Consider the following 26,327-nt stretch of genomic DNA (forward strand, 5'->3'; position numbering starts at 1 on the left):
GTTTTTTGATAACTTACTGCAAAATATTCTAACATGTTATTTAAGTGTTGACAAAATATTTGGCAAAATGTGTGCAAAAACATTTTACAATAACATTTCGAAACATTTAAAAAACATTTGTAGTGTGTTTTTATACAAAACGTTTTAAAACATTTCATGACCTTTATTATGTTGATATAACCCGACAGTTAATGTCATTTTTGCCAAAACAAAAAATATAAAATATAACCTGTTAAAAACGCTTTGTATTTGCTGGATAAACTGAACCGAACTGAGGAACATGTGTGAGATGCAAGATTCTGAAAACATAATAATGACTAAAATTATGTTGTATATTAACGTCAAACATGTCAAAAGAAAAAGTTGTTTGTTTCTCTTGATGATTTTCTCTTGATAATTACGTTGTGTTTTAATAATAACTATAATATGAAAATTACAGAAATAAAACATACCACGAGAACATGCTACAGTGAATGTGCAGGTTCCCTGGTTACCGTTAGGGTCAGTTCCGGTAACCGTAACTGTAGTCTGTCCGTTAGGGAAGGATGACCCGGATGGTCTGTATGATAGTAGAACAAATCCACCGCTATTGTCGGTTGCAGTTGCTGGTGGATAGGTGACTATGCATGTTTCTTGTCCCTGACCTTGTTGATCTGCTGGGCAGTTAAGATTTGGTGGAGTAGTGTCCCCTCCGCCTACATAAATTATCATTTAATTAACATAAATGTTATAATATTGATTTCCTAAAATTGCAGAACATGAGCTACACGATTAATTTCAGCATAATGGAATAATATTAATGGAAAGGCATGATGTCCAGGCCAGTTATACGAGATGATAGTAATCCTAAAGGCGTTAACCAGTTAGGAACGTATAGGTCGTGGAATCCACATCATCTGCCACACAACGTTATATTCTCTAGAAATTAAGTCCAAAATGTTGCAGTTCTGAATTAAACAATTCTCAAACATCGGATTCTAAAATTATGTTTGGGTCTTCATCGACACAGATATGTGTACAAAAGAAGAAGAATATTCTTCATTATAAGCATGAATAGCACCTATATGTGACTGGACGCGGCGAATCAGCCGTAAAGTCGGCCCGGTCAATTTTGTTTTATTCCGTGTTTAGAAAATATACACCATAAGCTTTAAAATGGTATATCATTTGACTTCAAACGATATCCAAAAGCGGGGTTATGATTTGTTGAACTCTGTTCCTTCGACAAAATTGTATTTTGTATCGGTTCTACATGTGTCTCTTTTTCTACATTTCTGGTAATAAATATCCAACAGTCATAATTGGCGGTCATTTCAAATAATACCCAAGTCAACGAGGTTCAGAAATATCCTCTCATTGTTCATTGTTGATTATACATACCTAGACAAAATACAATGCTTTGTTATCTACCACTTGAACAGGATTTAGCCAAAGCAAACAAAGACAAGAACTATTCTATAGAAATAGGTAGAAGCTTATTATCCTCTTCAGCAGTAGTATTATTGATTGATTTAAACAGCGTTTGATAAGATACTTGTCGCAACGAATTGATACACCTATGAATACGACCTTCACATACATTTGACACTTTAACTCAAAATACAATTTGCCGAGTTTACGGCTGATTCGCCGCGTCCACTCACATATTATTCAGCATTACTCACAGTCATAAAAGAAGCCATTCAACATCAAACAGGTAAAATGTGCCCTAAATAGGCTGATAAGCCACTGATCGCTCATGTTTTCTACACATGTAAGCCTAAAACACTGTTCTTCCATCCAATGTCTATGGTTTTAGTACCAATGGACATTAGTATGGATATCCTCATTTTATTACTGCTAAAACAGTAAAACATTCCCAGATTGACGTCATAATTGACCAAAACCTCCAAAAATCGCTGATTTTTAATCAAGATTTGCCATACTTTGGATTTCAACCAAAAAACACATAAACTTTGGATTATTGTTGTGCGGATTTATCCATATGAATGATATGACTTGTCACTGTACATGATAAGATACCATTATTTTAACATAATAAGGAAGTTTCTTGCCATATTAATATTAATATATCTTGCAAAAATTAACGAAAATGTGTACCTGGGCTTCAACTCCCTCATCTCCCCTCCCACGATGTTGGACAGCCTACAATTAGATGGAATCGTTTAGTGGCTTGTTTGTGCATTTTAGAGCTATTATATAGGCTACATGAAAAACATCCAGACGGGTTAGGTAGTGTATTAATTTAGATCTTCGTTAAAGATGAGGGCTAATCGGGTAGTATCTATAGATTAAACGCACGGTTACTGCTATCACCAGGTACGTATAGAATTGAAAAACAAAACCCGTGATATTACTAAGGAACTTAGTTGGAACCTGGGCTTCAACTCCCTAATCTCCTCCTCCCACGATGTTGGACAGCCTACAATTAGATGGAATCGTTTAGTGGTCTGTTTGTGCATTTTAGAGCTATAGGCTACATGAAAACCATCCAGGCGGGTTAGGTAGTGTATCAATTTAGATCTTCGTTATAGATGAGGGCTAATCGGGTAGTATCTATAGATTAAACGCACGGTTACTGCTATCACCAGGTAAGTATAGAATTGAAAAAAAAGGAACTTTAAACCACAATGGAATCCGACCCAGATTTGCAAGTGAACAGTTTGGATGCTAAATGCGATATATGAGAAAAAGCCGCAATGTGCATCGTTTGATGCAATATTTGTTATACTTGGAATTGCTAATTTTAAAACTGAAATCTTTATAAACGCTTATACCTGAAAGTTGCACATTAAAAGTACAAGTAGCCCGGTTGTTTGACGCATCAGTAAATATGTAGATAACCTGCGTAGTACCAATGTCAAACACGCTGTTAGGAGCATGTGTAAAGATAGGATTTGGCACCTGACCGGAATCATCTGTCGCAGTTGGTTCGATCCATGATACCGCGATTGATGTCTGACCAGAAGGCACGGTCCTGATGATATCATTTGGACAGTTGAATATGGTCGGTGGCTGTGTGTCTACAGATGCTAAAAAAGTAATGGATACAAACGCTTTTTACTTCACATACATTCTAAAAGGGATTGTGATTAGGGACCAATCAAGTATTAAATGTAAAATTAAATCTTACAGGTCTAAAATCATATCTTTAAGATTTAAAATTCAAATCTATAAGATTAATTGTTAAGTCTAAAATTGATAGAGTGTAATAATATGCGAATATACAACATTCAGAACCACCCACTTAAGGGGAGAGTAATGGAAGCGAACATGGACCTTTTTCGACTTCATTATTTCTGAGTCTTAAAACTATACCTTTTTGGAAGTTTTGATAAATAATTCACAAATATTAATTTTGCCCCCAATTTTTTGTGACAACACCCCCAAATAGTAGAGAAGTGAAATTCGCCTCGTTTTTTAAAACATTTATCAGAAAAAAGTTTCACAAAGGTGTCTATTTTTCTTTAAAACAAATATTTTGAAAAAAAATAAGAAAACCGTCCCCAGACGATAGTGCAAAAATTTTACCGTTTTTATCTTTTCGCAAAATTGGTACAATGTTGTCAAAACTGAACTCTGAGAAATCGATGTTTCAGTAAAAAAAAATGTACAAAACGTCGTTACATTTTAAAACGGTAAGACTTTCATGCTTGCGAAATATGTATCTGTTGAATGGTCTTAACTTGCATCTTTTTGCACTTATGAATCCAAAACGTATGGGCCATTATTCCAAAATAATTTGAAAATATGTATGCCAGTTTGACCACAATCTTTCATTACACACGCTTGCTGGCGGTAACGACATACCGAATGCGACTTGACTGCGTTGGACATACACTCAGGTTTGCCCCGCGTCACGCGACGTGAATTTGCGCGCGTAATCACACTATTTCACTTTCCCACATGGGAGGAAATATTAAAGAGTTGTATTTTATCAGTTTCAAGTCAAATAGCACTCATTGATTGACAAACTTGAGTTTGACCTCAACTAACTGAGGCATTGGGCTATTCCAGTTGAAATCCTCACTACCCCTGTGGAAGATTTTGGAAATATCTGCTACAGGGGGAGTATGTTTTTCAAATGTAATTGGTCAGGGTTAATTATTTTGAAACCCATACTCCACCTGTATTATGACTTTACCTATATCTTCCACAACGGGAGTGAGTATTTTAAATGGAAGTTATCCAATTGGCTATTCTATTCAAAACTCATACTCCCTCTGTGGAAGACTTTAGCTAAATCTTCCACAGGGGTAGTGTGGATTTTAAATGGAATAGCCCATTTGTTGCAACACGTCAGGGGATTTTAGCTATATTAAACGTCCGATGTCTATGGTTTTAGTCCCGGGGGGGCACTCAACACAAATGACCATACGGATATGCTCCCCCGGAAAGACCCCCTTTTTGGGTTTCGCAGCTCCGAAAGACCCCCTATATTTGACCAAAATACAGCTCCGAAAGACCCTTGATTTTGATGATTTCAGCTCTAAAAGACCCAAAAATTGCTCATTCCTCATATTTCTTGTTTTTTCAGGCGATTTTCAGCCAAAAAGCCAAGAAAGACCCTTGATTTTGACTTTTCGCAGCTCCAAAAGACCCCATTTTACTTGTCCACAGCCCGGTTCGCAGCTCCGAAAGACCCCTTTTACCGGTACGCCATCAGCTCCCAAAGACCCACCACCTCAAAATTCCGGGGGAGCATACCCACCAAAAATTTTTGATGTGCCCCCCCCCCGGGGGTTTTAGTACCAATGGATAAGTAGGAGTATACTCATTTCATTACTGCCCAAACAGTATAAACATCCCCATATTGACGTCATAATAGTAAATAAAAATTTGCCATAAATTGGATTTCAGTCAAAAAAACATATAAACTTCGGATTATTGTTTTATGGATTTATCCATATGATTTGTCACTGTACAAGATAGGAAACTATTATTATAACATAATAAGGAAAGTTTCATGCCATAATATTAATACATGTATATCTTACAAACAATGGACGAAAATGAATACCTATGTCTCAGCTCCACCCCCACCCCCCCCGCCACTAAGTTGGACAGCCTACCCTACCCTGGGATAAGGTAATAGGTTCAAATTGTTTTCGCTAAATTGAACACAAAGTATGGCCGGACAACAAGATTACCATGGCAACAAAGGGATTCTGATTTTTATTAAATATCTATTTTTGCATTGGGGCCCAATAGCTTCTATCTCCCAGACTTGCAGCAAAATCCAAGAGATGACGTGTCCAAGAGTCAACGTACAGAAAAAATTGCTCTTAAGTGCAAGTTACTGCTATCCCCAGGATACGTGTAGAATTGAAAAAAAATGATATTACTAATTTCAAATTATACGTCGTATGTTACTAAGGAACTTGAAACCACCATCTCAGTGAACAGAAAATCATACCGTTTCCTTAAATGCAAGGTCAGTATGATCAGTCCGGTCCGATTGCCTGCCCAGGAAACATTGCCGGCCAAGCAGCATGTTGCCTACGCAGACAACATAGACTTTGGTAACTTTTCCGTTAACAGTATGGGGATATGACTAGTTAACGTCGCTGTGTGAAAAATAACCGGCCAATATAAAAAGTACTCTTCTAAAGTTCTAGAAAATATAGTTTTTTAACATGTCCTAAATTTTTAGCTAATTTAGATGTTTGGAAATATTCGTACTTTGGTGTTTTAGTTAATGTTATAGGTAATAGTACATTGCCTAGTTAACGTCGCTGTGTGAAAAATAACCGGCCAATATTAAAAGTACTCTTCTAAAATTCTAGACAATATAGTTTTGTAACATGTCCTAAATTTTTAGCTAATTTAGGTGTTTGGAGAGGGTCGTACTTTTGTGTTTTAGGAAGGACATGTAAACGACAGATAACACCAAAAATATGAAGAAATTATTTCCAAACCGTGTTAAGTCAAAAATCATTATGTTGCTCATTTTCAAGAATGCTGGTTTACAAAAAGCACGCCATTGTCTGATTTCGTGAACAAAGCCACACATAACATTGTTTCCTTTCGTTTCCTTTATAATCGGTTACCCAACTGAAGCTATGAATACCAGCTTTATTGCGATATCGCACATGAAAACAGTCACTTGTGCACAACCAGAGAAGATCCGATTTAATCAGTTGAGCTGTTTCAATGAGTGTTATCTTGGTTTATTAGCTTTTAATGGGGTTAAGTCCTGCAAAGGTCGAGATGAATTCTACTGTAGACATGACTGCATCATGATGTATAAACATGCTCTGCGCATTTAGTATAAACCTGGTGCAAAATAGGTCCCAGGTTATAAGCTTCATGTAAACAGTCATGTGTTGTACAGAAAGCATGTATTATGCACTGTTTCTTGGATTTCATTGCATTCAATGGAGTCGAAGCATAACACTATACCGTAATCACTCGATAGTTAGCATATGTGCCTTCTATCGAGCGCTTTTGAACACATGCAAAAATGAAGAGCGCCATCCACAAAAGTGTAAAGTGTTTTGAGCAAATCATCGATACACATATAGCTATATACGAACAAGTAAATCTGCAAATTTGTGTCTCAACTCCATTAGCTCAGTTGGTAAAGCGCCGGACTTTGGTTCAATTTCAATTTTTGTGAATGGCGCTGTTCATTTTTGCATGTTTTCAAAAGCGCCCGATAGAAAGCACATATGCTAACTATTGAGTGATTACGGTATTTTAAGTAGTTTTTAGTTCATAAATCTATTCATTCATTCATTCACTTACGAGGAATCTCACAGCGGCTGCCTGTGAATCTGTTCACGCAATTGCACGTGTAACCCAAACGGTTAAAAGAACATTCGCCACCATTCAAACATGGCGCTGATGAACAAGGTGAAGCTGATGCTGAAACGTAATTAGTAGAATGAAAGAAGTTTTAACAAATCCAAGGATTTGGATATTCAAATGTATAACTTAACTTTGTGAAACTCTTTGTGAAAAAAAAAAAAAAAAAAAAAGGAGAACCGGCATTTATAAGTGACCACTAACATTTTGTCGAAGGTAACTCAGATTTAGAAAGCAATTAAGGGTAGGCATTATCTAAATCAATATATTATTGATAACACTTTGATGTTTTAAAAAAGTTCATTCTACAATCATACACTTTGTAAACTTGCTTGATTTATTGTTGTTAATGAGTTATGTACGTTTTACAAAAGTATTGTTGTTTCAGCATAACACCATAACTCAAGAACAACAGGACAACAGTATATTTGTGAATATTTGAATTCTTCTACACGCTCGCTATGAAATGATCAATGACCAAATTGCAACAGTTTAAAATAGTTGCAAAGCTTAATGTTATGCACGAGCCTTGTTTACAAAATCAGTGAATCGAACTTTCAAAAAGTACACGCCCGACTGGCGTGTGGCATTTTAACGCTCATGTGTCACTCTGTTTGGCAATTTTAGCCTTAAAGTGCCCATTTTTGCGCTATTCACGCGAATTTATTCTATATTGCACTATATGGCCTTTTCGCAATTTTAGCTTCAATATGGCAAAAATGTTTGCGCGCTTCGCGCGAATTTGTACCATAAACCTATTCTGTTGCCAAAAGGTGCTGGATTCACTACTATACTTCCAGATTTTTACCAACCCCACCCCCTAATATCAAAGAAATCTACGACACTGTTAATAAAGAATAAGTCACGAGCAGGTGTCACATCTATATTGTTAACAGTAACACTTAAGGGCTCGGATAGCGACGTTTTCACGTATTTTTGTAGGAACTGGGAGCACATCAGACATATCGAATTGCATTTTGAATACGAGGAATGTCCTCCTGATATCAAATAATTTTGATTTTGTTAAATTCGTGATATTATACACATTTTATGGCAAATGCTACATAAAGGACAAGGCTACTTAATTCTAGAAATAACATTCAAACAAGCTAAGAAACAAACTAATTTATATTAACCAATAACAACACAACAACAATACAATGGCAAAATATTGTGAAACTTCATGTTAACAATGGAGACTCCTTTGTTACTTAATTAAAATAGGGAAAATTCCTCAATAGAAAAAATTTGGGATGTGGACGACTTTCTTTGTGATCTGGTAAAAGTGTGGAACTTATTTTTTCGGCTTCACTTTTGTGTTCAAATAGGATGTCGAGAGCTCACACTAACCAATGTGAGTCAGCCCAGTATTCAAATATAATTTTCATCTGTGCTTAAAATAAACATTTAAACAGTTGAACGACTTTGCGAGTGTCCAGAAAGAAGCCAAAATATAGAGCTATTTAATTATGAAAGAGATTTTAAAAATAAGCAAAACAAAAGGTGTGTTTTCCCAGAGATACCAGAATATTATTTCATAGATACTTGGTATAGAACAAGTATTGATTGTGCCTTTAAATGAATAGTGTCCAAAACTGTCTTGCCCTGTTTTAAACTTTTCTTCAATTTTCTTCTGCATTTGGATATATTTGGTGTATTTATTGCCTTATGTGCTGTACCTTATGTATCTTGTGTAATTGGGAATAATATATATAAAAGTAAAACTGATATTGCTATTGTCACCTTGGTTGAATGTCCTTAACCCCCATTGGGCTATTCCAATTAAAATACGCACTACCCCTGTGGAAGATTTTGGAAATATCATCCACAAGGGAGAGTGTTTTTCAAATGTAATTGGTCAGAGTTAGCCATTTTGAAACCCATACTCTCCCTGTATTACGGCTTTACCTATATATTCCACAAATCGAGTAAGTATTTCAAAGGGAAGTTACCCGATTGTCTATTCTATTCAAAATTGATACTCCATCTGTGGCATACTTTAGTTAAATCTTCACAGGGGTAGTGTTGATTGTAAATGGAATAGCCCTGACGTGAGGGCCAAAATATAATTTGAATGCCAATTGAAACTCACTGGACACAAAATCAAACCAAAACAACTGTCAGCCATATTTTAGAGGATCCATGAGACAAAAATACACCAGGCACAAAAAGAAACTTGTCAGTTATATTCATCATTGCTGTTCAATAACTTGATAATTTTGGATTATTCTGAAATATACATTTTGTTAATTGGACTTTTCTTTCTGATTTAACACCCTGTTCGTGAACATTGAGCAAGAATTGACCAAGATATGCGCCTCCAAACTCTCAAACCCCAAAATGAAAAGTCGCAATTTTAACGATTCAATTGTGCATGTTACACTGTGTGCTTTATTGATTGGCCCGGGGTGCTTGTGTGCAATTCAACGATGCGTTCCCATTGAAAACCGTTGAAAATGCAACTTTTCTTTTTGGAGTTTGAGGCTTTGGAGGCGCATATCTTGGTCAATTCTTGTTCGTTTTTCACGAACAGGGTGTCAAATGAGAAAGCAAAGTCCAATTAACAAAATGTATATTTCAGAATAATCCAAAATTATCAAGTTATTGAACAGCAAGGATGAATATAACTGACGAGTTTCTTTTGTGCCTGGTGTATATTCTTATCACTGCATGATACCAAAATCTCTATTTTTATGGTAACAAAATGTGATAATGTGGCTGTGGATTAGAACACGGGCCATGAAATCAATGAGATATACCTTCTCTTCTTTCACAGAAATAACCGTTGTCTTCAATGGTACACGGTTGGTCATTCCAACCCCCACGAAAATAGTTACTGAAAAAGTTCTCTGTAGTCATTTGGGTGCAATCTTCAATACCTGCCCCATTGGGCTCGCCTGCTTGCCAATTACTAAAACAGAAAAAAATAAACATAAGCAAAAGTGTTAGTATTCGTTTTATAGCCTACTAATAATGGCCCTTTTATACGGCATATGGACGTGTATATATTTTGCTATTTTGTGCATGCAGTGTCAAAAAGAAGATACTATTAAAACAGGAAAGAAAAAGAAATTTAGCAAATAAGTATTATGTGGTATACAAAATACTTGAAGAGCTTATTTCCAAAAGTGATTAAATCCACTTTTTGTCGAAATTGAGTTATGGGCAGAACATGAAAGAAAGTTACAAAATACACATATTTAAACTTTGTTCTACATTCTGTAGCATGGGTCCGGTATTTTCGGGCAATTTTTGTTAATTTGATTATAATCCACTATTTTGAAGCCAAGCCAACATGGTGGAAATTAGGTTATTTTTTTTGGCGGTAAATCATTGATAGGAATGTTCTCACTTAAATGAAATGGGGATTTTGTTTTTAAAATTGTAAAAATCGAAATTTTTTTCACAAATTAAAAGACAAACTATAATTCAAAAAGTTTAGAGGCATTTAAATGTGATTTCTTGTTTTCAAATTTGACATTGTCCGTCAGGTTCACCTTATTTTTAAATTTTTAAATAAACATCTTTTGGTTAAAGTGGTTATCTAAAAATAGTCAAATCTGTTTCTTTCCAAAAGGGGCGAAATCCAGTTGTGTCCGGGAATAAAGAAATATAACAAATCCTTCATTTGCCATAAAATAAACTTAATCAAAGGAGTGCAACATCATTATTTTAAAAAATGTTGATTTTCTCAGAACTATACAGATTTAATTCCTTTTGTAAACAAACTCTTCATTTACAGTTAACACTAAAAATATATATTGGCAGAAGCGGCTAAAATACTGTGGTGCTCTTGTCTTCCATAACATATTAGACCTAAATAATTGTACAAATTGCATAGCATAACGACATGACTTGGACGTATGCTTCAACTATAGCCATAGGGTGTACACAGAATCGGGGTCAAATGGCATTTATTTATGGGTCATTTCCGGTATTGGACACAATTTTACCTTCAAAACACTTCTTCTTCAATATACATAGTATAACCAAAGTTAACAAATAAAAGTTATTTAACAATATAAGTCGTCAAGCCAACATGTGAAATATATTAGTGCAAAGTAAAGTTTATGATTGTGGAACCAGAAACATGCAACCTTTTGAATGTACCTGTTTTAATTCGTTGACACACGAAACTTTTTTTCTAAAAAAATTAGTAGTATTCTCCCGGCCATGCAATGGGCTATTCCATTTAGAATCCACACACTACCCCTGTGGAAGACTTAGCTTAAGTCTTCCACAGAGGGAGTATAAGTATTGAATAGAATAAACAATTTGGTAACTTCCTATTTGAAATACTCACTCCAATTGTGGAAGATATAGGTAAAGCCATAATACAGGGGGGAGCATGGGCTTCAAAATAATTAACTTTGACTAATTACATTTGAAAAACATACACCCCCTGTGGAAGATATTTCCAAAATCTTACACAGGGGTAGTGTGGATTTCAACTGGAATAGCCTAATATCAATAGAACACCATCTGTAAATATACAATGATCGACTTACGTATAAAGTACGTCTCTTCCAGCATTGCGAGCGACTCTGCCATCAACCCAAACAAACGTGCCTTCATTCACAGTATCGGTAAGACCAATCCAGTATCCCAGCATTCCTGTGGTAGGAATGAGGTCCCGGATAAAATCCTTCCAAAACAATCAGCGTAGGTAAATAATATAATAAAAGAAATATCAAATATGTTCATCTGGACTTACTACTTTTGATTACGTCTGGACAAATTTTAATCTTTACCTAAAGCAACCAGCGCACATAAATGTTTTAAAAAAAAGTGCATCTGGCCGGATTCGAACCGGCGACCTTTCGTATTGCTAGCATGACGCTCTAACCAACTGAGCCACAGGTACGCAATGGAGAAGAGCGAAAGATATAAATCTGTAGGTATTAGGTTCGAATGGTGTTCGTCGCATTCGTATTGGAAGGCATCAGAACTGCATATTTATAACAAATGCACAAAGACACATAGGTATACATAGGCGTAGATCCGGGGTGGGTGGGGGTGGTGGGTGGTGGTGTGGGGATAAATCCACCCAATATATAGGGGGATGGCCCATACAATCATCCCCCCTCCACAATGTTGACGCCTGATTGCTGGGTCCTTGACATTTTGTGACAAAGTCCCCTTCTTCGATTGAGCCGGACATGTATGGCCTCCTTGGCCATGATGCAGTCATGTCTACAGTAGAATTCAACTCGACCTTTGCAGAACTTAAACCCCATTAAAAGCTATTAAACCAAGATAACACTCATTGAAAACAGCTCAACTGATTAAATCATATCTTCTCTGGTTAAATACACACAACATATGTGTCTGCTTTACACGTACAATGGAGCAATGAGCTGGGAGTATACTTTCAGTTGGGTGAACGATTATAAAGCGAGCGCTAGAGAAACAATTCTGTGTGGTCTTTGTTTACGAAATGAGACAATACGTGCTTATTGTTAACCAGCGTTCTTGAAAATGAGAAACATGGTGGTTTGCAGACTTAAGGGATATTAAATGAGCGTTTGTTGCGTTTCGACAGTATTTTTTGTAGGACATGAGAGCACCTCAGACCTATCGAATTGCATTCTGAATACGAAGCATGTCTTTCTGATATCAAATAATTTTCATTTTTGAAAATCACAATATAATACAAATTTTATGACAAATTATAAAAAATTGATATTTTTCAAATTTTTGATATATAACAGCCCTCGAAGTAAATTATATAAATCTAATGATATATTCTTAAAGTGTATGTAGCAGGGAGGAAACGCCGACGGTCAATTGAAAATTTTGACCTTTCATATTGAAGATATAGATTTTTTTCCCAAAAAGACCTTTTTTTTTTTTTTTTTTGGAGTTTTGGGAAAAAAAATCCATATCTTCAATACGAAAGGTCAACATTTTCAATTGATCGTCGGCATTTCATCCCACCTACACACACGTTAAGTATAAATCATCAGATTTATAAAGTTTACTTCGAGTACTGTTAAATATTAAAAATATCAATTTTTAATGATTTGCCATAAAATGTGTATTAAATTGCGAATTTCAAAAAAACAAAATTATTTGATATCAGAATGACATTCTTCGTATTCAGAATGCAATTCGATATGTCTGATGTGCTCTAATGTCCCAAAATAAATACTGTCCAAACGTTCATACCCCAGCCCTTAACACGGTTTGGAAATAATTTCTTCATATTTTTTGGTGATATCTGTCGTTTACATATCCTTCCTAAAACACCAAAGTACGCATATTTCCAAACATCTAAATTAGCTAAAAATTTAGGACATGTTACAAAACTATATTGTCTAGAATTTTAGAAGAGTACTTTTAATATTGGCCGGTTATTTTTCACACAGCGACGTTAACTAGGCAAAGTACTATTACCTATAACATTAACTAAAACACCAAAGTATGCATATTTCTAAACATCTAAATTAGCTAAAAATTTAGGACATGTTACAAAACTATATTTTCTAGAACTTTAGAAGAGTACTTTTAATATTGGCCGGTTATTTTTACACAGCGACGTTAACTAGGCATATCCCCATACTTTTAACGTAGGCTATTTGTAGAGGTCACGCGTCAATGGGAAAGAGCACTGTGTATTGTGTATAGGAAAACGGACAGTAACTGCAGTATGCCCATCTTTCAAACCTCTTACGTTCTCTGTACCATTACGGTCTTACAGATCAATAGTGCAATGTCTGATCAGTCTGCCAGATGAACATATTCATTTAATATGTTTATCTACCTGGATGATAGACAAACAATACTTTAACGTAATCACACGATTATATTCGCATGTCCTATAATAACCACATCCCCTATAAACCTGAAAATAACATCAGAATCAGGCGCAGCGAGCGAAAATAATAGGGGTTTTTATGCCTTTTTGGTTAAAAAAGGTCCAAAGATATCATGTAATTGACCAATCAGAGGCAATGTTAGATCGGTAGGTAGTGCTCAGGGGAAATATTGAACTGAATTTTTTCCACGTTGCCAAATGCCATTTGTTCCAAGTGATTTGTTCGGTATTTATTTATTTATTTATTTACTTTAAATAAAAGTGAATAGGAACTGGAAACCCCATTATTGTTCATCAACATAATTATATTATTTTATACAGGGGAAAGAAGAATTACGCATCGTACATTAGCACAATTAAACATGAAATTACAAGTGGAAACATAACATGCATATGCAGTTACACTAAAGTAAAAACTACGGACATACCTGTCTGTGCGGGGACTTGAACCCCGACCTCTCGCTTGCGGGGCGAGCGCTCTAATCACTGAGCCACAAGACTGTCCCTGATAAACAGGACTCCAGTCTGGTACTTATGGATATGAGCAGTAAGGGTAAACAGTACAAACAACACATAGCAAACCAGTTTACGAGATCAATGATGCTTACCCGACAGCCTAATAAATTATAATTATATATACAAACAAGGGAAGAGGCTTACGCATCACATTTTTTAGAGGCTTTACATCATATTCTTTTAGTCTTTATCAATACCAGGTCAGCCCTGCCCTAAGATGAAGGTACCCGTAAAGAAACTCTTATACCATAATTGGTATCAATCATGCAATTGGCTCCCGCTTCCTGTAAGCAAGATGCCTTTTAAATATTATTGAGACCTTCCTTTCGATATTCAGGGCGTAACATAAAGCGAGCCCCCAACAAATGGTGTAATATTTTAACATATCAGAATTTATAATTATATAATGTGAACGGCATATGTTAGCTATTTTTACAAAACACCAGAGTAGGAGTATCATACGGCGTGTATCAAAATAAAAAATACTGTTTGAAAATGCCACTATATTAAAAAGTATGAAGTATTTGCTGAAAATTGATAACTGAATCAACATCTTGTCCTCCCACAACCATAAAATCACTGGCGTGTGACCACTAATAAGGACCCAGTTGCTATTTTTTCGAGCCTTGTAAAAATGCAGTTGCGCGAAGTCGGTTAAAATAACATGTAAATTATAGTTTCACCACTTTCTTTACGTCTTGCAGAATGTTTTGGCCATCGTGTGATTGATTTGAAGCACCAAGTGGAGTGAGCTATCTGAAATCAAAGGTTTTTACAACTTCTCCTGCAGACTTTGATGAACTCCAGAAATACATAACTGCACAAGTTAACTTCCCCAGGCAGGACAGACCTCTCATAAGATGTGGTGTGAATGTCAGTGGCGTAGCGTGGGTCATCCGATTGGGGGGGGGGGGGCGCCGGGTCTGATTGGGGGGGGGGGGGGGCCCAAGCCGTTTTTCGGCCATTTTCAGATCGATTGGGGGCCCAGCAAACACAAAAACGTTTTAAGAACGTTTTAAATAAGTTAGATTTTGGCTTTTGGTTTAGGTAAAAACTTTTTAATAACATTCAAATGTCGGGTTATATAAAGGTCATGATAACGTTTTAAAACGTTTTGTATGAAAACACACTACAACAATATTTTTAAATGTTTTCAAAAATGTTATTGTAAACTATTTTTACATACATTTTGCCAAATATTGTGTCAATACTTAAATAACATTATGTTAAAATATTTGAACCCAGCAAACACAGAAATGTTCTTAAAATGTTTTTTTTTTTTCAAAACCTTTTAATAACATTATTCATATACAGGTGATGAAAACGTTTTTAAAACGTTATTGACAATATTTTTCAACCCCAAAATAACATTCTCATTACAATGTTTTGTATCAAGTTTTCAAGAATGTTTTTGGAATATTATTAAAACGTTTTTATACCCTTTAAGGGGTGGGGTATGAACGTTTGGACAGTGTTTATTTTGGGACATTAGAGCACATCAGAAATATCGAATTGCATTCTGAATACGAAGAATGTCATTCTGATATCAAATAATTTTGATTTTTGAAATTCGCAATGTAATACACATTTTATGGCAAATCATTAAAATTGATATTTTTAATATTTAACAGTACTTGAAGTAAACTTTATAAATCTGATGATTTATACTTAAAGTGTATGTAGGTGGGATGAAAAGCCGACGATCAATTGAAAATTTTGACCTTTCGTATTGAAGATATGGATTTTTTTCCCAAAACACAAAAAAAAATTAGGCCTTTTTGGGAAAAAAATCCATATCTTCAATATGAGAGGTCAAAATTTTCAATTGACCGTCGGCTTTTCCTCCCTGCTACATACACTTTAAGATTATATCATTAGATTTATATAATTTACTTCGAGGACTGTTATATATCAAACATTTGAAAAATATCAAATTTTTATAATTTGTCATAAAATTTGTATTATATTGTGATTTTCAAAAATGAAAATTATTTGATATCAGAAAGACATGCTTCGTATTCAGAATGCAATTCGATAGGTCTGAGGTGCTCTCATGTCCCACAAAAAATACTGTCGAAATGCAATAAACGCTCATTTTAGATCCCTTAACCCGACATTTAAACGTTTTCTGTAAAACATTTTTGCTTGCTGAGCAGTAGATTATCAAAAATGTTTTTAAGGTTATGAAAACGTTTTATACTCTTAAGGGGTCGAGCTGTATTGTCTCAAATATCTCCGAAATGGGAGAAAACTGCCATGTTTGCTGTGAAATTTTGCCTAGCAATATCTATCTCAGGTGCAAAATTTATGGTGCACATTTAAGATTGAAGTCTTTAGATTAATATTTTAGCAATCTTAATATTATTAGTTGATAGGAAATTCTTCAAATATGCCTGTACATATAACGACGCATAACAGCCCACGCAGTTTTTTATAGGTGAACTCTTTTCGAGCAGTGTTGGACGATGATCCTATCTTTTTGCTGAGGTATTTACAGGACCTTGAAATAAGAATTATGATAGATATTTGCGACTTCGGAATGCAACGAAGGCATGTTCGAAGCTCGTCAATACACAAAATACTACCTGATTTTACACTCTCGTCGACCACTGTCTGTCGCATGTTATTTTGTTACTTTAAATTCAACAAAATTCCAATTTTTTAGGCAAAAAGACTTCTAGAGATACCATCCTGCATGTCCATGTTCGATTTATGGTAATACAATTAACCAATTTTTAAATATCAATTTGTTTAGATTCACGGAAGCCATATTTTGTGCATTTTCGACAGTAACGAGTTAACGCCAATTTTGGTACAAATTTGTCAGTTTTGCCAAAGTTATTTATCCTGTTAACTAACGAATACCAAGGTTCATAGGCGAGCTAATAGCGCTATGTTATTTAATTACTTTTACTTACGATTTTTATCATGATTCCGTTTGAGAACAAATATAATTCCTTATGGGTCTCCAACTTTGTCTTCAAGCTTCTTCACACGACAAGCCATGTGTTGCCAGGCAAGTCAAAAGCAAATTGGGACAAATCGGCACTAAATATGGCCCGTAACTACATCAATATATCACCCAAATGTCCATGTTATTTAGGGTACAATGTTAATGTAAATAAATTGTAATATACAATTTTAAAACAATGTTTAAAATGTTCTAACGTGCGTATGCGCGATTCTTTCTCCCGTTTGAGTTGTAATGTATATACCTGTAATGTATTGACATTCAATTCATAAGAAGCCCAAAGTTAATACCAACACTGCAGCGCTGGAAACACGGTCAATTCTGTGAAAGGATTTGTCATGAAGTCGTTCTGCTTGATTTAGCAGGTCTATTAATGTGACAAAGGAGCAGGTCTCTAGTTTGATTCCATAACCATTCAAACCGAGCTCATGTTTTATTGTATCATCGTGTATTAAAATCAGGAAGGCTATGTCGTAAATGGACCGGAACAATATAACAATTATACTGTCACCTGTGTTGAAGGACGGTTCTAAGATACAGGGTGCCCGGGGGGCACTTCAATTTGAAATGGATATAGGTGTAGGGCTGGCACTTTCGCACTAAGGGGCATTCGGTGAGAGCAACATGTAAAAAATATGGGGTCATTGGGTGAGAGCATGATTTTTGGCATTCGGTGAGAGCAAAATGTAAAAAATATGGGGTCATTGGGTGAGAACATGACCTTTTTTTTAAATGGAATCTTTGGGTGAGAACCAAAACAGCGCCACAAAAACCTCGAAAATCGAATTTCTAGTTCTAAATGGCTTCAAATTTCTTTATTTTTCAAAATAAGTAACAAAATCAGTGATAAATGAAAGTTGTTGTTCAAATTGAACTTGTAAGGGTCTTTGGGTGACAGATCAAATGGAAAAATAGGGGGTCTTCGGGTGACAGAGCGCGGAGCGAGCATGTGTTCGTAAAAAATATGGGGTCTTTGGGTGACAGCGATGCTGAAAAAGGGGTCTTAACAGCCCTACATACGCGTCACCTCCAAAGTTGGAGTGCCCCCGGACAGGGTGTTCCAGAATGATATACCGTGTTTGAAAACATTAATCAACATTGTATTTAATTTGAGTACGGTACGTGAAATACAATGGCATAAATGTCACCTACTTATTGTGTTACTTTCATTGCAAAAACTTCATTCGTTTTGGCGTGATATTGATATACTTAAAACTGGATGTTTTGCACGTGTAAAAATTGCATGTGTGTAACTTACAGCGCAAAGGCTTCATAAGCACAAGACATAATATTTGCTGCTTTATCACTATCGCATAGGCCTACTTTGCAATTATGTGTAGACATCATACAGTTGTCATAGGAGATACACCAAATTTGGCACAGATGTAGAGCTTGAAACACTGAATAATTCTTGATATTGGATTAAGTGACCTTTTCATGTGTTTTCAATATTACGAGGGCTCAGAGCAAGAACTAGCTATGTCCACAATTACATGTGACTCATTTCGGCAACAAATGGATGGTTAATTCTGCACTCCATAATAAATGCAAGTGACACCCTGTAGCTTAAGATGACAGCGAGACAGGTTTCAAGATCGATTTCACGACCAGCCATACCTATTACCTGTTTTATTGTTACCTTATGGAGGCCAGACTTTTATTTGAATGATAATGGCTCTGTCACGCCGTATTGAATACCCTCTGTACGGAATGTTACATCACAATTCAGTATAATTATTCAAGGTTGGTACGCGTGTCTGTCATCGACTTGACAACAGGCATACCCGGTACAAACATTTTGTAAATCGTGGAAAGTCGTATTTATGCAAAATGATCAAAAATGATACTTTTAGGTGTTATTCTGTTAGTTTCTGTTTGGCAAATCATAAATGCGTACGTGTTTTGGTCAAAATGGCAATAATCTTACTTTTACCCCTACCAACCTGATATAGCTTTACACAACCCTTAATGTACCCTTTATATAACCCGACATTTAATCGTTTTCAGACAACCTTTATAACCTTTTGCGAATAATGTCGAAAACGTTTTGTGTTTGCTGGGGGCACGTGCCTCCCCCCCCCCCGTGCCCCTATGATGACGCTACGCCACTGTCGAATGCCATGTTGAGGAGACCTGGTATCTGCATACATAGTTATGGTGGCCATGTCCTGGCGGTCAAGTGGAAGATTGTTAATTACTGTAAAGAAAGTGGTTAATCATGTGATTTCCATGTTGTGAGAGAGCAAGATGTTATGACAGCTATCATTGTAGTATTTTGACCAAATATCTCGTACTTTTTAAACTAGTGGCATTTTTCGAACTGCATACTTTATTTTGATACACACTGTATATAAATGGTAGGCATAATCTTACATTTTCCGCTTGGTCGTCTATAATGACAAGATCACCTCCCATTTCTTGACACATCGCCCTGGCATTATTCCAAGACGGAACAGATGGTGCTTGTATCCAGTAACAGTTTCCATTGTATGGAGTCCATCCTTGTTCACAACCTGATGGAAAACAACAGAAGAAGTTATTATTTTGTGCTAGTTTTATTGGGACATTTGCGCGCGAATCGTGCGAAAATCTTTCAATTTGAGACTATTTTGGCCCAAAAGGAAAGTACATTTTGGTATTTCAGGGGCTAATGCGAGCGAAACGCGCAAAATTCGTCCGGCTCATCACATAGGGACGTATCGTGTTTTTTGGACATTTTGGTATATAGGTTTTAAATACCGTTCTCTTCAGTTACGCCAAGTCCCAGAAAGAAATTAAATTGGCGTATGGTAAGGAAAAAAGTAGAAATCGGTGTATCACATAGTGGCGTTTTGTCACTATGTGATACAAACGCCACTATGTAATACACTTTTCCTTTAACGGAAAAAGTGTATCAAACGGAAAAAGTGTATCATATAGTTGTTGTTTTTTCGAGCAACAAGCAATACACGATTTAACCTATTTCATACAGGAGAGAAAAAAAATTGCAAAAAGCAAATATATATATACATATATGCATCAACCCGCAAGAAAAATTAACGCGCACTGCGCATAGTACGTGGAGTGTGCGCCCGTGCATTAGACACGATCCATGCATGGTTTGGCTTTTTTTTTATTATCTTAGGGTGTATGAATGGGTAATAACATTGTATTCATACTACTAAACTTTGGTTCACCTCAAGTTTAGTAGTAACGTAGTTGTGTATCATGCATCACTAGTCGGGAATGCATTAACGACACTACCGAACTTGGAGTGAACTTACGTATAATAATAGTGTTATATTCATTTTCAGTCTTTATGGTAATACCTTAACTTTGTTCAATATAAATAGAATATGTATACGTACTATATACATTAGTCGCTTAACGTTAAGCGATTGCTTCTAACCAATGCGATAGGGCGCTTTCTGTCGGGCTTTCTGTGTCGTTGGGAAGAGTGATAGTCAAATGCCAATAACTGTAGCTTGAAGCACTGACACGTGAACATAATATTGAATACAAAACTTTGACCTAAACTATGATCAACAAAAGGCGGTGACATGAACATAAATGATGGACCATGGAAACTGATTGTTTCGTTAGGAGCTCGGAGAGCAACGTTTTCACGTATGTTTGTGGGACTTGAGAGCACATCCCAGCAAACACAAAACGTTTTCGACATCATTCGCAAAAGGTTATAAAAGGTTGTCAGAAAACGTTTAAATGTCGGGTTATATAAAGGGTATATTAAGAGTATAAAACGTTTTCATAACCTTTAAAAACATTTTTTGATAATCTACTGCTCAGCAAACAAAAATGTTTTACAGAAAACGTTTAAATGTCGGGTTATATAAAGGGCATAAAAACGTTTTAATAACATTCCAAAAACATTCTTGAAAACTTGATACAAAACATTCTAAACAGAATGTTATTTTGGGGTTGAAAAAATATTTTGCAAAAAATATTTGCCCAAAATATTTGCAATAACGTTTTAAAAACGTTTTCATGACCTTTATATAACCCGACATTTTGTATTAAAAGGTTTTGAAAAATACATTTTAAGAACATTTCTGTGTTTGCTGGGTTCAAATATTCTAACATAATGTTATTTAAGTATTGACAAAATATTTGGCAAAAATGTTTGCAATAATAGTTCAAAATAAAATTTTTTGAAAACATTTAAAAAAAATTGTTGTAGTGTGTTTTCATACAAAACGTTTTAAAACGTTATCATGACCTTTATATAACCCGACATTTTAATGTTATTAAAACGTTTTACCTAAACCAAAAGCCAACATAAAACTTATTTAAAACGTTTTTAAAACGTTTTTGTGTTTGCTGGGATCAGACATATCAGACCTAATACGAGGAATGTCCTGATGATATCAAATAATTTTGATTTTTTTTTTTGAAATTGGCAACATAATACATAATGTTATGGCAAATTATTGAAAATTTATAAATATTGTTTTATTTTTCATATTTAACAGTCATCGAAGTACAATTTATAAATCTAATGATATGTACCTAAAGTGTATGTAGCTGGGAGGAAAAGCCGACGATCATTTGAAAATTTTGATCTTTCGTATTGAAGATACACATGTTTTTCCCAAAAAAAGTCACGGTGTTAAAGTCAAATAAAAATAAATATTACTAGATTTACAAATTTTATTTCGACGACTGTTAAATGTCAAAAGTATTCATTTTTAATAATTTGCCATACAATTTGTATTATATCTCGAATTTCAAAAAATCCAAATTATTTGATATCAGAAAGACATTCTTCGTATTTCAGAATGCAATTTGATATGTGTGATCCGATTCCTAGTATGGATAATTGTTTGTATATATAATAATAAAAATTTACACATTGTTATATGGTATTGAAGCAAAGTCAGTATCTTCAACTAAGAGGTTAGAATATCGTTATTTTGTATTATTCAAAAAAGGAAGTATCGTAGAATAAAGTTCCAAAAAATATGAACAGGTTAACTGCAAATGCAATTACTAAACAAATACTTTAGGATTGGATCGAAATAGTGCCAGCTGCAGCAAATTCGAGCTATGGCACAATTATTTAGGAACGTGAATGTGATATAATATATAGTAACGTCATGTACATGAAAATATCACATATAAACCTACAATACAATAACAAACGGTTAAGGGATGTAGGCCAGAGATAACAATACGTTTAAAACAAAAGCACAATGTTTAGGAATTTACGCTCGTCCTGTATACCGATCAGTTTTTGTAACCTTCTATAATATTGTTCTTCTATATTAGGTACCCATGTGTGTATTTATATGGGTCTCCTCTATCCAGCAAAACCAAAATAAGTACACACATTCATGACGTCATAATGTGAGCGCGCTCTCGTAACATTGGAAAATGTTAGCTATGTATGCGGAAAAATTCCACGAACATTCACTTTTAACCGGACTGTATGTTAAATATGAAAGACAATGTCTGCTTTAACCTAACTACCATGTTTAAAGTCCACATCCCTCTTAACAAGAGCAAAAATGAAAATCCTGTACAAAATGTTGGCACAATTGATTTCGGCTATTAAGGGTAGACGAGGTATTGTTGGTCGAAGCAGCCAAAAAATTGACTTTCATTATCTAAATCAATATATTGTTGAAAACTAACACTTTGATGTTTTGCAAAAGTTCATTCTACAAATCATATAGTTTGAAAACTTGATTTATTGTTATTAATGAGTTATGTACGTTTTACAAAAGTGTTGTCGTTGTTTCAGCCTTCTTTACAACATAACTCAAGAACCACAGGACCTACAAAAGCATATCTGTGATATTTGAATTCTTCTACACATTTGCTATGACATGATCAATGCAATTTTTGCCAAAGCTCACTACCATTCGCAAGATGCCCTCCTAAATGTAAAAGGAAATGACTATAGAGGCCCTGCATACTTTTATCGATTCGCTCCAAACAAATTTGAACCATCATGGCGCAGTGCAGTCCATTCAATCAACATATTTGACTGTAGTGCATTTATAATGTGTGTGATACTAACTGTCGCGGTAGATTGCAATCATGCTTTTGTTGAATGAATTTGAGTAGTCCGCCATATTTACGGTATGATACGTCATATGCACAACCTCTATATCTATGGTTTACTATGATGACCGGTCTTACTCCCAGGAAGGTGCTGGGTTAACATTTTTGTCACTAAATTAAGTGCAAACAATGGATCTTCTGCGTTTTAATATGAAGGATGAAACTACCTTAGGGGGTGATACAACCAAATGTAAGTGGACACTACGAATGAGCCGTAAACTCGGCAAATTGTATTCTGAGATACAGTGCAAAATGTGTGTGAAGGTCGTATTCATATATGTTTTAATTAGGCGCGTCATTTTTCTCATTTAAAAGCGTTTAAACCAATCAATAATCATATTGCTGAAGAGGTTAATAATCGTCCACATATAGAATCATTAAATAGCTCTAGTCTTTGTTTGCTTTGGCTAAATCCTGTTCAAGTGGTGGGTTACAATTGCAATGAAGAAGAGCTTGACGGATGTGACTCGAAAATTTTTGTGAGTAAAAATCATTGCTTGTGTGAATCAGTTTAAACTTACCTGAAATCAACAATGAGAGGACATTCCTGAGCCTCGTTGACTTGGGGATGATTTGAAATGACCGCCAATTATGACTTTATTACCAGCAATGTGGAAAAAGAGACACACGTAGAACCGAAAAAAAGGTACCATTTTGTTGAAGGAGTAGAGTTTAACAAACCATAACTCCGCTTCTGGATATCGTTTGAAGTCAAATGATATAGTATTTTAAAGCTTATGCTATATATTTTCTAAACACGAAATAAAACAAAATTGACCAGTGGCCAACTTTACGGCTGATTCGTAGTGTCCAGTCACAATTGATATTAAGTGTGTTTTGCACATTTTATCTGAACATATTCATTTCATTGTAACTTGACTTGTTTAGAAACAATAAGCAAAAGCGCACTTACCTGTTCCTTGTGTATTAGTCCGTGTTACAAATGCCACAAGCAATAACAACATGTAAATGGCCATAGTCGTTTCACTTATACGTTGGTACCAGCTACTCCATTGCAGTAAGCTTTTTGTCAAAATCAAACGTTACCTTGGCTTTACGGTAATATAACAAGGAAGATTAGTCTTTGCCAAAGTTATTTTCATTTGCCATGCATAACCAAACAGCTTTTTAAAACACGTTTCCACACATATACATTTATTATCCGTTACCTTGACTTTGACATAGACTACGTCGTGATAGAATTATTGGACAATACCCATTACAATAGTGTCATGGTACACTGATCTGTTGGCTTCAGGGTACCACACACCAAATAATACAATAATAGGTTTAAATGATTTAGGGCAATTTGTGATAGTGATTGCATATAAGCCATGTAAAAAAAGGTATGGGGAAAGTGGTTTGAAAAGGGAACTTATTTGAAAATACTGCCTTTGTAAATGTTGTAAAAAAAATGTAAAATAGCATGTTTGACCCAAAATGAAAGGTTTCAAAAGAGCACTGTACACCATAACAGTCTAAAATGTTAATATTGAGCACTTGAAATTAGTACAGTGACAGTTTAGGGTAACTACACTGACGCCATCTGCTAGTTAAGTACATTATATTCAGGTTACGCAAAGTTTTAACATTAAGGGTATCAAGTTAAAATGTTAATTCTGTTAAAGACACCCTTGCTTTCTTGCCCTGAAACTCCATTAGTTGCAACTATGGAAGTCTCTGGCAGCCCTGACGGGTTGGAGTCCAAGTAGCAAGAAAAATCATCAATACATAATAACCCCGCACGGCAAGAAAGCAAGGTGAATGTGTAACTTTTGTTACGAGTCGTACTGACTCAAGGCCAACATCACCTTTTACCCAAATAGTCTTTAATCGAAAGTAAGATAATTATGATTGGTACAATATATGACAACAAATGCATATACAAAAATAATCAAATATAATTATTCTTTAAACTAATCAGTAGTTAGCAAGCATTTTTCTTCTTGATAACATAGCTGCAATGTTCTGGAAGGCTGATGTATATATCCTTATTCACTTGTCCTGCGAAAATCAGCGAAGTCCATTATACACTTGCATTGATAAATATCCTTGCGAACAAAATCCTCACACAAAGATGGCGTTGCTTTCTCCAAACACTTATTACCTTGCGCTGCTTTTTCCAAACGCATATCCCCCTTGCGCTGCTTTCTCCAAAAAATGGTGCTATTTCCACCTTTCACGCAATATCTTCTGGAAGCAGGACTGCGATGCAGTTGTCCCCACTTATATTGACAGATGTGTTGTATAAAAAAAACAGACTTCAGCAAGTCAACAGAAGAATATGTATTCCTTTCTTGGAAGAAGTACATTCTTTGACGTATTCTAGTTCTTCTCCGACAACAACTCTGAGTACATTGACTACATAAAATATTTTTGGTTCACAATTTCCTTTCTTTGAAGGAATTGGACTCTAAGCACATCAGCTAGCTAGCCCAGATCAACACAATAAACTTAAACTAAACTAGGACTATAAACTGTGTAGAATCATGTTTGCATTTTCTTATATACCAAGCACTGAAAAAAACCCATTATTTTAATAGCCAATTACTACCTTCACACTATGCTGCTACCTCGTAAATTCCCAAGTCTTAATTATAACATTAACCTTTCACATGACATCACTTCCTGAGGAGAATCCCATGACATCACTTCCTGAGGGGAATCCCATATGATGTCATCTTCACTTTACAATCTCAGGGGAATTCCCATATGATCCAAAATTAGAAATGATTCAATTTGTTTTTGATCAAGTTGATGCAAGAAAGGGAAACCCTAAAATCGTCGGCCGTATCACATACTGACGTATTCGACATTTTTAACATTTTTGAGAAAATTGGTATATTAGTTTATTATGTTCTACTCTATATAATCACCAAAAACCATGCCTCAAAGTGGCTTAATTAGTAAGATATTAATTAATTGGATTGGACAAAATATAGTATATTCGCGTTACTGCTAACATGGTTTTAATCGATAATAATTTTTTAATCAAGATTATGAAGCAAATGAAAATCTCTAAATTTTCAAGTTCGATTTTCTCGAAATGCGTATTTTGCAAATACGTCAGTATGTGATGCGGCCGACGAAATGTCTCATGCAATAGATTTTAATTGTAAGCAAAGATAAATCATCAAATTAAATAACTCAGGG

At 35.2% G+C, this 26,327-nt stretch overlaps 1 protein-coding gene and 1 non-coding gene across 3 annotated transcripts in view; both read right to left on the reverse strand.

Moving 5' to 3' along the window:
* Positions 1-24,375, reverse strand: part of LOC140140935 (hyalin-like) — a 29,318-nt gene extending 4,943 nt beyond the window's left edge. Inside the window, exons 1-7 of one of the 2 annotated variants that reach the window (XM_072162697.1) lie at positions 24,088-24,375; positions 19,485-19,624; positions 11,316-11,452; positions 9,567-9,718; positions 6,748-6,867; positions 2,778-3,032; positions 453-695 (exon numbers count right to left, since the gene is read on the reverse strand). In XM_072162697.1, coding sequence (XP_072018798.1) covers positions 453-695; positions 2,778-3,032; positions 6,748-6,867; positions 9,567-9,718; positions 11,316-11,452; positions 19,485-19,624; positions 24,088-24,151 — 1,111 coding nt within the window. In that variant the 5' untranslated portion in view covers positions 24,152-24,375. The remainder of the gene's footprint in view (positions 1-452; positions 696-2,777; positions 3,033-6,747; positions 6,868-9,566; positions 9,719-11,315; positions 11,453-19,484; positions 19,625-24,087) is intronic. The other variant, XM_072162696.1, reaches the window with a different exon arrangement.
* Positions 14,053-14,125, reverse strand: Trnaa-cgc (transfer RNA alanine (anticodon CGC)). Its single transcript has one exon. It is a non-coding gene; the product is annotated as a tRNA-Ala (tRNA).
* Positions 24,376-26,327: the final 1,952 nt, after the last annotated feature.

The sequence above is a fragment of the Amphiura filiformis genome, chromosome 19, assembly GCF_039555335.1.
Source record: "Amphiura filiformis chromosome 19, Afil_fr2py, whole genome shotgun sequence".
NCBI classification, from domain to species: domain Eukaryota; kingdom Metazoa; phylum Echinodermata; class Ophiuroidea; order Amphilepidida; family Amphiuridae; genus Amphiura; species Amphiura filiformis.